Source organism: Maniola jurtina, chromosome Z (genome assembly GCF_905333055.1).
Source record: "Maniola jurtina chromosome Z, ilManJurt1.1, whole genome shotgun sequence".
Taxonomy (NCBI): domain Eukaryota; kingdom Metazoa; phylum Arthropoda; class Insecta; order Lepidoptera; family Nymphalidae; genus Maniola; species Maniola jurtina.
In genome coordinates, this window is record NC_060058.1 from 9,354,214 (window position 1) to 9,366,759 (window position 12,546).

Sequence of the window (12,546 nt, forward strand, 5' to 3'; positions counted from 1 at the left end):
AAAAACCTAAATCCACGCGGATGAAATTGTGAGAATCAGCGAGTAATTTATAATTTGAATGTTTATTTTTCTAATTATGTGGCAAAAGCGACTTATTAGAATGACTCTATTTCAAATTCTTGGGTTTAGAAGGTTCTTTTTTGGTGGGCTGAAATTCGAAAATTCGGCGGTTGCATTATTGACGAATCCATTCCTAGCACAAGATTTACGTGTCTTACTTTGAGGACAAAGATGAATATTCGTCATTATCAACAACAGCAACAAAATGGCAAATCTTTGCAATTGTTTCTTTTGAATGCAGGTGCAGACTTAGTCCGAGCATGTGGCCCTTTCGATCGAAGAGAGAACGAGTAAATAGTGTGACTCGGAGTAACGGGCCTGCCATAGTGGCAACAGCTGACGGGGACGCGCCCCCGTTGCAGGTTGTCTCTCAGATGTACGACGCTATGCCCAGAAAGAGGGGACTCATGGTAAGTATTACTATGGAATACCTTACCGATACGATCATCTTCAACTAATAGATGTCTCTAGTTTCATAATAAAAAGCTTTTCACTTGTCATACTCGCAAATTTCTTCTGTATGTGTAAGCGGACTAAAACTGCTTTTTACTCTTGGGCATAAAAGTGTTGTATGGAAATTAGTATAGTGCCTGAGGTATTTTATTCATGTAAGATACTGTTGGTGTCACATCACAAGGTCTCCGACCTTACACCTGCGCGGTGGGTTAAATATCGATGTATGGCTAGAGCATACGTATTGACCAGAAGAGGTGAAGTATGAGAGTGATCTCACCTTAAGGTTGCGTTCGCGTATCACTGTTTCATTTCCTAGCAATCAAAGTAAAAACTAGGGAGTCCCGAGTTAAGAATCGAGTTTCAGTGATTTTTAGTGCTGAGCTGGTACTTAAATCCCGTCCATTCTCGATTCCATAGTCGTGCGAGAGCAAGAGAGGCAAACGTGTCGTATGATATGGCTCATTTTAGTCCCTTGTTGAACAATATACTAACTTATTGACAGCAGTTATTGAAGCGTTAAAGTCGTAGCTCATTTACACGATAGGTACCGTTTCCACACCACACACGCACGACTCCGCCTCAAATCGAAGTGACTGCTAGTTGTCCACGCCGACAGCTAGCAGAAAGTTCGCTGTCCACGCTATGATAGCTAGGAGTACGGCGTCTCCTTACTGCGCACTTTACAACAGCTCGAGTGGCCCGCTCCGCACACTGTTGAGGCGTGGGCCGCTCGAGCGTGTGCTAAGCGAGACGTCAACCATCGAGTGGATAGATTGCGGCAAGCTACGAGTAGCTTGCTGCGCGTTGTTTGCAATTGTATGTTGTCACTGTAAAATGTATGTACATTGTACATTGTACGACTTTAAGCCCATATTTGAATGTTTATTTGTGGTGGTGGTGCGTGTCGCTTGCTTGGTGGCTGGCTTTTCCTGCATGTTTATCAGTGGGAGGGCGGGCGGTACATGTCGCATATTGCACCATACAGATTAGCAAATTAAGCATTTGGTTCCTTGTATGTCATGGACTTCCACAAAATAACGCCTGCTTCTATACTACATTTGAGTGTTTATTCTTTTACCGCGCGGGAGCTGTGTCGTGTAAGTGACCTTAAAACTTAAACTACAATCTTGTAGGGGCATGTAGGTAAAGTCAGGTATCGGATAAAAATATATTATATATGATGTCCATAATCTTGTGCGCTTAGATTTAGCTTTCGAAAAATCCCATAGGAACATAAATTTTGTGGGATTTACACCAAGAATTTAAGTTCAAAAGATTTTCTACCAAAGAATGCTATTCAAGTTCACATATTTCCACTCCAAGCTATTGAAGTGTAAACACGGCCGCGGCACCTGACACTCCACTTTCACGTTACCCTGGCGTTATTGCATTTTTAACATCACGATAGTTTTGAAGTTTAATTCTTAAAGATTTGTTTTACGCAGAAGATTTTTCAGACGTTTATTTGAACAAAAAAATGTTAGTAAGTAAATTAAATTCTACTTTTTATTCGATAAACTACTTAGTTAACTCGCTTCAACACTGAAGTGGATATAATATACAAGTAGGTATTACGTTGCGAAAGGTTATAAAAATAACAGTTATTCTTTGTACGGATTCGAACCACCCACTGAACTTACCGGGAATTATAAATAATGATATCTCATTACTAACAATTTAGTTTGCAGTGGGTATACAGCTTCTATTAGCAGCAAAATGGCAAAATAAAGTTACCAAAACTTCAAAAATAGGTCGGCAATCGCAAGTCCAGTGTACTTGTATTAGTAGAGGTCAGTGGCCCCTAACTGTGATGTCACTTGATCGTAAGTAATGTTTCCAACGTTCCAATTAAGCGGTGTATGGCAGTTTTAATTAAAACTACAACAATCGGTTTCTAGGCGACATTGAACTGGAATACACCGCTTGGCTCCCTCCGGACTTTGGTTATAGCTAGATGTGCAATCTCCTTCGACAAAGCAAGACCAGCTTAGAATTTTTTTGGCTTGTACCTACTTGACAACGGTCATATGCTAAAAGATGCCTTTCTACTCTTGTCTTGACGGTACTTAAGTTGTAAGTAGCAGGAAACCCGGTCGTTGGAAGCTATTTCCAACCTTAGCGGTCCGTATCAGAAACATTGAACAAAAACTTTTCGTGCGAGCAGATTGGATGCCGACCAAATAAGGTTGCCAACGCTTACAGTATTTCGTTGTTCCCAATAAATATCCACACTAATATTATAAATGCGAAAGTGTGTCTCTCTGTCTTTCTGTCGGTCTGCTAGCTTTCCACGGCCCAACATATTAATTGATTTGGATGTAATTTGGTACGGAGATAGCTTACGTTCCGGGGAAGGACATAGGCTACTTTTATCCCGGAAAATCAAAGAGTTCCCACGGGATTTTTAAAAAACCTAATTCCAGACCGCTGCCAGTATCTAATCCGGGAACACCCGCTGAAGAGATTACAGCGCTCATCACTGAGCCAACAATCATCATAGAAATCATCAATTGATCTTAAGCTATCTTGCTACTTACATAGCACATGATCGCAACAGTTGCCTAACCTTCTGAGCTTCAGCCTAAAGAAGGAAACTAATGATGGTGAATAATTTGATTAAATATTCCGTGATGAAAATTGTTCTAACTTTTGTTAATTGCGCTATTGTCGTTTACGTAAATTAATTAATAGCTTTAACGATGCAAATTGTTGGTTAATAGAATTTTCAACCATCGTTAAGCTTAGCAATTATCATTTACAATACACTGTAATGTTTTACAAGGCGTAACAATTTTAAGGATTTTCGAAAACACCTTTTTCCTTGGTGGTAGAGGGGCGGTAGAGTCCAGACAAATTACGTAGTATAAGGGCACACTTTATCCTATAGGTATTAAAATAATAAAGTTATTTAATTTTATTTGCATCTACGTTCTGTTATATTAGCAAGCTGTAGTCTTGGACAAATAAATACTCGTTGTAGTGTAATATGGACTGTAATATGGATCCTACAAAATAATGTAAGTCAATATTAGTTGTTTATTTATCCCAGTTTATTGCTCTACATTATTACCCTTCATCGTACTTTTATAGTTCATGTGATATGATAAAGGTTGTAAAATTAAAAAATATATCACACATAGCGAGCGTAAATAACAAGCTTTTCTAGGAAGATAGACTAATTTAATAATATCTATAAAATAATAAATATATTCTCTAGCGATATGCGTCTGTGAGTGACTCAATTATGTTGCATCACCAGTTTAGAAATAAAGAAAAATTTATAACATCCCCGGCAAGTGAAGGTTACAGTAACTAGAAAAGAGCTGATAACTTTCAAACGTCTGAACCAATTTTCTTGGATTATAGCTAAGAACACTCGATCAAGCCACCTTTCAAACAAAAGCAGACTAATTTAAAATCGGTTCATTAGTTTAGGAGCTACGATGCCACAGGCAGATACACAGATGCACACGTCAAGCTTATAACACCCCTCTTTTTGGGTCGGGTGTTAAAAATGACATTTATTACCTTGGCTGAAATACGTGGAAAATGTGAAATGTTACAATATTCAACTAAAAACTAGCATCATTTATTTACTATACAAATAATGGCCGCGTGGAACGGTGGTAAGAATAGCAATTCATTATTAAAATAATTATTTCTTCTTAGTATGTTCTTGCAAGGGTTAGCCCTTCCACGATATCCTTCAGCAACTGGGCTAGTACCTACCTTTCCATGTATGTTGAAACAGTTCATAATGCTTAGTATTATTTATCACTCACATAATCAACTTACTTAAAAACCTATACCGCCGAGTCTCTCTCGAGAGTCTCTCAAAAAGAGTGGCGTCATACTCCGAAGGTAATAACTAACTTTACGAGCCTCGGCTCATACTCATAAATTGGGGTCCAAATTAAAGGTGCCCGTTTAATATTACCTTCTATTTTTAAATATTAACTTTACTAGAACAGTATTCGTAGATCCACCAGTTCGGCCGACGGTTCAACCGGCGGCAGGCGTGGATCCACTAAGTATCCACTAAGTATACATATAACAATAAGGTAAAATCAACGTAAAGTAGGTGGCGCGTGAGTCACACAGTAACGCACGCAGAACATAATACAAGTATTTTCAATTAAGGTCCTTCCAAATCAGGAAAATACATTACGAAACAGTAAAGAGATTTAATAAAAAAAAAGATTCCGATGAATTCAGAACCTCCTCCTTTTTTGAAGTCGGTTAAAAAACATTTGCTCCTAAAGTGGTTTTTACTTCAGTGCTACTAAAACTATAATGTTTTACCACCTTTGGGCATTAAAAATGGATGTTAGACACCCTGTAAAGTATCTGATTAATGCAATAATAAAAAAATAGAGTGTTCACTAAATGGTGTACTTGTTTTTCATCAAACGTTAACAGGGCTCTCTCCGTCACTCGCTTCATACAATCGTAGTTCCAATTTCATTTGAATATTAAGCAACCAAAGTCCATGAAATTTTGCAGACATATTCTAGAAACTAATATCTGTGCCTGTGGTGTTTTAGATTTTTCTAAAAATATGTAGTTTTAAAATTTGGGGCTCAAAGATTTGTATGTGAATTATTAAGACTGCGTAACTTAGAAGCCGAATATTTTAACAGAAATCTGGAAAACCACAGGCATAGATATTAGTTTCTAGAATATGTCTGCAAAATTTCATGGACTTTGGTTGCTTAATATTCAAATGAAATTGGAACTACGTTTGTATGGAGCGAGTGACGGAGAGACCAGGGCTTAATGCAATTATGAAAAAATAGAGGGTTCACTAAATGGTGTACCTACTTGTTTTTCATCAAACGTTAATCTTGACGACTTACCAATCGTCAGCAAATTCGCAGTTCACACATTGTCTTTCAGGAGACGATTAAATGTAAAGGCTACGCTGGTCATTAGGGTTCTCTTTTGTTAGCCGAGAAGCTTGTTAGTAAAACGTTCTTGTTGCTTCTCTCGTTAATAAGTTTTAACAGTTTTCTTATCAGGGACATAAAAGATTATATTTAGTCTGGGAGATTCCGGTAAAATCCATTGAATAAATACTTACTTTGTTTAACTGGGTTTCGCTTGCAGTTCTTCCTACTATTCTGAAGTAAATGTGAGACAAACACAAAAGTTTATTTGTGGTGCACCTATCCCACACTATTTATAATTTTATAACTATTTCGAATTGTATCCCTTCATACTCCACGTAATTAAAAATTTTCCCATTTTTAGCATTATCAAACATACCTAAATAGGCACCTGTTCATTCATTTACGTAGAAGATAATAATATTGGCGCAGCATACCTACTAGAAAGTATCATTTGGAACCTTGAGGGATTTCTTGTCTAATTGATGTTGTTCACACATGCGAGAATAAACGCTATCAGGTTGGCAAGTCAACGCGTATATTCGATCTTATCATACAACTCACAGACAGTGCTCTAGGGAGTGAGTTATAGAGGAACAATTTATGTTTTGTATGTTTGTATTCTTGCATCCATGTCAAGTAGGAAAAGATAATTTCACGGATTAAAAACCATGCTTCATAAAATTCTCTATTCTTGATAGGATCAATTTGGGTTTCTTGAAAAGTGTATTTAATCTTGATCTATAACTCCTATCTATGTAGGTACCTAATATAATACAAATACGATACGATACAATACGTAAGTTACGTACCTATATCTTTATCTTATCATCAACATTCGCTTTCGTATTATTTATTTGATGCCCGTGACTTCGTTTGCGTGGATATAGGTTTTTTTAAATCCCGTGGAAACTCTTTGATTTTCCGGGATAAAAGGTAGCCTGTGCTAATCCAGAGTGTAATCCATTTCCATTCTAAATTTCAGCCAAATCCTTCCAGTAGTTTTTGCGTGAAAGAGTGACAAACATACACACACACATACCTACATACACACAAACTTTCGCCTTTATAATATTAGTGTAATCGAAGTTCATAAACTATTTTAGCACAAAAACTAATCCTAAATATTATTTTTATAATATTTTTGTCATTTACTAGTTACAAAATGAAGTGCCCATAACAGTGAATACAACATACACAACAAAACAGTATACATAGTATGTGGCCAAAACAATAATAATATATAGATCCTTTAGATAGCTATAGTTAATTTCATTCAACTATTAGTGACTTCTTTCATTGCCTGAATAGTATTTCAGAACTAATACATACCCGTACATACCCGTAGTCCCAGGGGTAACTGACAACCTTCACAGTTTACACGAAACATAAATACCTAGTTTTGCCCTGATGCTTGTATTTACATAAGTATGTAATATAAGTATACAACTCAAGCTGAATCTAACATTATGAGCTGATTGCAAAATACGTGAATTATTGAGCCTCAATAGATCAATGTTTAAGAAGTGGACTGAATTACGAAAGGTCAGTGGTTTAAACCCCACCCATTGCACTAATTGTCGTACCTACTCCTAGCACATGCTTTATAATTAGTTAGCGGAAACGCCTATATTAGAAAGAGGAACATTACTTAGTCACGATCATAGCTTTAAGAGGGCTCTCTCCGTCACTCGTTTCATACAATCATAGTTCCAATTTCATTTGAATATTAAGCAACCAAAGTCCATGAAATTTTGCAGACATATTCTAGAAACTAATACTCGTCTTGGCGGGGGCACTGCCGTGCCCCCTGATCTATGTCTGTGGTTTTCCAGATTTCTGTTAAAATATTCGGTTTCAAAGTTACGCGGTCTTTAAAATTTACATACAAATCTTTGAGCCCCTGTAATTTTAAAACTACATATTTTTAGAAAAATCTAAAACACCACAGACACAGATATTAGTTTCTAGAATATGTCTACAAAATTTCATGGACTTTGGTTGCTTAATATTCAAATGAAATTGGAACTACGATTGTATGAAACGAGTGACGGAGAGAGCCCTGTTAAAAAACATGCAGAATACGTAGAAAACGTCGCACGTCTCGCTCACTCAAAATTATAGCAGACTTGCAGATGATTACGGTAGACGAATTAAGTCAAGAGTGAATAAGCATCTTCTAGGCAAGCGCGCTCCATCTTAAGAGGGCTCTCTCCGTCACTCGTTTCATACCATTTCATACAATCGTAGTTCCAATTTCATTTGAATACTAAGCAACCAAAGTCCATGAAATTTTGCAGACATATTCTAGAAACTAATATCTATGTCTGTGGTTTTCCAGATTTCTGTTAAAATATTCGGTTTCAAAGTTACGCGGTCTTAAAATTTTCATACAAATCTTTGAGCCCCTGTAATTTTAAAACTACATATTTTTAGAAAAATCTAAAACACCACAGACACAGATATTAGTTTCTAGAATATGTCTGCAAAATTTCATGGACTTTGGTTGCTTAATATTCAAATGAAATTGGAACTACGATTGTATGAAACGAGTGACGGAGAGAGCCCTGTTAAAAAACATGCAGAATACGTAGAAAACGTCGCACGTCTCGCTCACTCAAAATTATAGCAGACTTGCAGATGATTACGGTAGACGAATAATATAAATAATAAATAATAAACGAATAAGTCATGAGTGAATAGGCGTCTTCTAGGCAAGCGCGCTCCATCTTAAGCTGCAGCTTCACTTACCAGCAGTCTAATTGCAGCCAAGCGCTAGTCTACACTTAAATTAAAAAAAAAAAATTTAGTATCGTCATTTTTAGGAGACTTTTGTCTGACACGGATACACCAGCTCCATTGTAGATTAAAAAAATGGATGGAATGCAATAGATATAACTGGAGAGATATTACTTCCTATGCAGAAATATTTCAATAGTGGAAAACCTTCTGTTGACGGTAGACTGAAAAGGCTCGTAAAACCACCTTATATTTATTAATGTTATATTTCTGCACAAGAATCTCTTTCTGCACCTTATAATCTGCTATATTCCACTTGATTTTCCTTCTCGTATCACAAACTACAAATATTGCAAGGCAGAATTAGCTTTTTTCATTAAAAAAGCGAATTTCTTAGAGCTGGAATGTGCATGCTTCCTCCCTAAAGTAATTATTATGACCACAAGTCGTAATTGAGGGCCTCACCCGTTGAACTATTTATTATATTTCTATTTTCTAGTTACCTAATTGTTGAAGCACTCTAGTTAGGTACCTCTGACTGAAAGCGGAAAGATAATCTAAAGGCTTGTGCACATTACAAAACTCCCCCTGCATCACTTTCATACGTTTTATATGAAAATCACTCAGTAAAGGTTATAGCACACCTAAGTGTTAGGAGTTTCAGACAAAGAATACTGGACGGCGGATCCCTTTTCTAATTGATATGTGTGCTATGACTTTAAAGTTGCACTGCATCGGGCCGCAGTGCAACGCAATGGCGGGTGGATAATTCGACACAGAGATTATTTATTGCGGCAGTCTAGCGCTCTTTTTACTTGAAATTAACTTTATGATTTTTATTAAAATTTTATTTGTTGTTAGGGCTGGCTCTGGACTCTTAGCGGACACCGGAGAGAACCGCATGCGAAGGCAGACCCTGGTGGAGAGATGCAGGTTATGCTTCCCAACCAAGGCAATGAGAGAGTTAACTCAGGAGAGGTGTGCCTTTTAGCTGAAAGCCCTTACAGGATACTGAGGGTAAGTTTTTTAGTAGGTAGTACAAGAAAAATAATTAATAATATTACTGCCCTGGCATATTGATTTGAAAAAAATTATAACCAGTGTTACTTGACGTAAGGATAGTAACAATATCATATATCCAAATCTATTCAAGCATTTAGGAGTTATGGTTGAATAAAGAAACTCACATACTAAAAATATTACCCTCCTTTTTGGGCAGTCGTGTTGTTATTTATGTCAATGGCCAATGGGCCGTACTAAATATTCTACGTCTATCAATTCCGTCAGAACAAAATCATTTCTCACGGAAAGCAGTCTACAATCATAATAATTAGTAATAATGATTAATGGAGCAGATATTTTAACCAAGGTACAGTATGTTTAAAAACACAGCCAGCTATGACAAAACTTTAATTTTGGTGAGTTTTTCTCGCCAATCTGATTCGTCCTTCATACAATTATATTCTAACCGTCCATGAGAAGCTTACAGTTTTGCAACTTTTATCATTACAAGAGGGGTCTCTCCGTCACCTGCTCCATACAAACGTAGTTCCAATTTTATTTAAATACTAAGCAACCAAAGTCCATGAAATTTTGCAGAAATTTTCTAGGAATTAATATCTAGGCCTGTGGTTTTCCAGATTTCTGTTAAAATATTCGGTTTCAAAGTTACGCGGTCTTAAAAATTTACATACAAATCTTTGAGCCCCTATAATCTTAAAACTACATATTTAAAAAAAAATCTAAAACACCACAGGCATAGATATTAGTTTCTAGAATATGTCTGCAAAATTTCATGGACTTTGGTTGCTTAATATTCAAATGAAATTGGAACTACGATTGTATGGAGTAAGTGACGGAGAGAGCCCTGTTAATGCGTGTTTACTCGTTGATAACGATATGAGCATTTGTAACTGTTATACTTATCAATCAATACTCATCATCATTATCATTATCAACCGATAGCCGTCCACTGCTGGACATAGGTCTCTTTAGGGACTTCCACACACCGGTCTTGCGCCGGCTGAATCTAGCGGCTCCCTGCCACTCATTTGATATCGCGTGTCCACCTAGTGGAGACTTTTACAGCCGTCCCGTACACTTTCCGGTGCGAGGTCACCCTTCTAGCACCTGAGGGTCACAACATCTATCGGTGTTTCGAACTATGTGCCCTAACAATCCCACTTCAGCTTTGCAATCCAGTGAGCTATGTCGGTTACTCTGGTAAGTAACTGGTTCTCATCATTTATGATTGTTCACATCCATCCATCCATCCATCCATCAGCCTGTAAGCGTCCACTGCTGGACAAAGGCCTTTCCAAGAGCGCGCCACCAAACACGGTCCTCCGCCTTCCTCATCCACCCGCTCCCCGCCACCTTCTTCAGGTCATCGGTCCAGCGGGCTGGAGGTCGTCCCACACTGCGCTTACCGGTACGCGGTCTCCACTCCAGAACACGTCTGCCCCAACGGCCGTCGGTTCTGCGACAGACATGGCCTGCCCATTGCCACTTCAGCTTGCTAATCCTTTGAGCTATGTCGGTCGCTTTTGTTCTCCTGCGAATTTCCTCGTTCCGGATTTTATCCCTAAGAGTAATACCCAACATAGCTCGCTCCATAGCGCGCTGAGCGACTTTTAGTTTGTGGACGAGGCCAACTATCAGTGTCCACGTTTCTGCTCCATACGTCATCACAGGTAGGACACACTCATTGAAGACCTTAGTCTTAAGGCTTTGCGGTATCGACGATTCGAAGACCTGACGTAGCTTTGAAAATGCTGCCCAGCCCAGCTGGATTCTTCTGTCAGCCTCCTTGTCGAAGTTGTTTCTACCGAATTTTATAATCTGGCCGAGGTAGTTATATTCCTGAACAACTTCGATGCTGACATTGCCGACGGTGACGGGTCTTGAGGTAACGTGTTCGTTAAACATGTTCACATATATGTGAATAATCATAAATGGTGAGGTAAACTTCAAGCATAGCTTTCTTCATCCGCCGAATAAGTCTGAGCTTTCTTATGAGGCCTCTAGTTAGCGACAATCTCTCGAATCAATATGTCATGACTGGCAACACGCACTGTTCGAAAACTTTGGTCTTCTTAGCGCTGAGGAATTTGGGACGACAAGTCATCTCGAAACTTCCTGAACGCTCCCCAGCCAAACTGAATTCAGCGGCTAACCTGTTTCTCGGACATACCTAGCTAAATTGTGTCCCAGGTACCACACGCACAGGTAAAACAGATTCGTTTTATGAATTACTAGCTGATGCCCGCGACTTCGTTCGCGTGGATGTAGTTTTTTAAAAATCCCTTGGGAACTCTTTGATTTTCCGGGATAAAAAGTAGCCTATGTGCTAATCCAGATTATAATCTATCTCCATTCTAAATTTCAGCCCAATCCGTCCAGTAGTTTTAGCGTGAAGGAGTAACAAACATACACACACACACACACATACAAACTTTCGCCTTTATAATATTACTAGCTGATGCCCGCGACTTCGTTCGCGTGGATGTAGGTTTTTTAAAAATCCCGTGGGAACTCTTCGATTTTCCGGGATAAAAAGTAGCCTATGTGCTAATCCAGGATATAATCTATGTCCATTCTAAATTTCAGCCCAATCCGTTCAGTAGTTTTTGCGTGAAGGAGTAACAAACATACACACACACACACACACACACACACACATACAAACTTTCGCCTTTATAATATTAGTGTGATAGTGTGATCTTTTTCTTCACTCATCGTTTCTAATTCCGTCCGTCCAAAATCCCGTGGGAACTCTTTTTTCCGGAATAATAAAATAGATAGCCTATGTCACTCTCTTTAACTATATCCTTGCAAAAAATCACGAACCAGGAACCATCTCGAGCGTCCTCGAACACCCTACCAAAGTGTAAAAATCTGATCAGTGGTTTAGCCGCCTATAGGGTACAAACACACAAACATTGATTTTTATATATAAAGATGGTTACCTATTCATATTTTAGATTTTAACACTACCCGTGCGAAGTTATGTCAACTAAGTGAACTTATACATATTTAACGAACCTACTCTATCTATCATCAAAATGATACTCAAGTACCTACCTATTAGAATACATTATCCGTAAAGTTTGTCAGCAAATGTAATGGGTTCATGTTTTATGATTGTTCGATAAGAGCACTCTAACTGTTCACTGCTCTATTATCACATCTATATCGCAGAGTACGGATGGACATTATAGTGTTGCGGTTATATTTTTATTGGCTTACTGAAGAATGTTTCTGTTTCGGCGAGCAAACACGTTCCCAACAATATCAGCATCCAAGTTGAATGAGGTTAGTTTATTTTTTGTTACGAAAACTACTTTCTTGAATTTTTGGTTCGTTACAAGATGACCAAAACCTGAAATGTATTTTTTAAATGAAA

The 12,546-nt window shown here is 38.0% G+C and overlaps 1 protein-coding gene across 1 annotated transcript in view; it reads left to right on the top strand.

The window, feature by feature from the left end:
* The first annotated feature begins 358 nt into the window (after nucleotides 1-358).
* LOC123880734 (transient receptor potential cation channel subfamily A member 1) overlaps nucleotides 359-12,546 on the top strand; it is a 36,576-nt gene continuing 24,388 nt past the window's right edge. Inside the window, exons 1-2 of the mRNA XM_045929031.1 lie at nucleotides 359-470; nucleotides 9,003-9,158. Coding sequence (XP_045784987.1) covers nucleotides 435-470; nucleotides 9,003-9,158 — 192 coding nt within the window. The 5' untranslated portion in view covers nucleotides 359-434. The remainder of the gene's footprint in view (nucleotides 471-9,002; nucleotides 9,159-12,546) is intronic.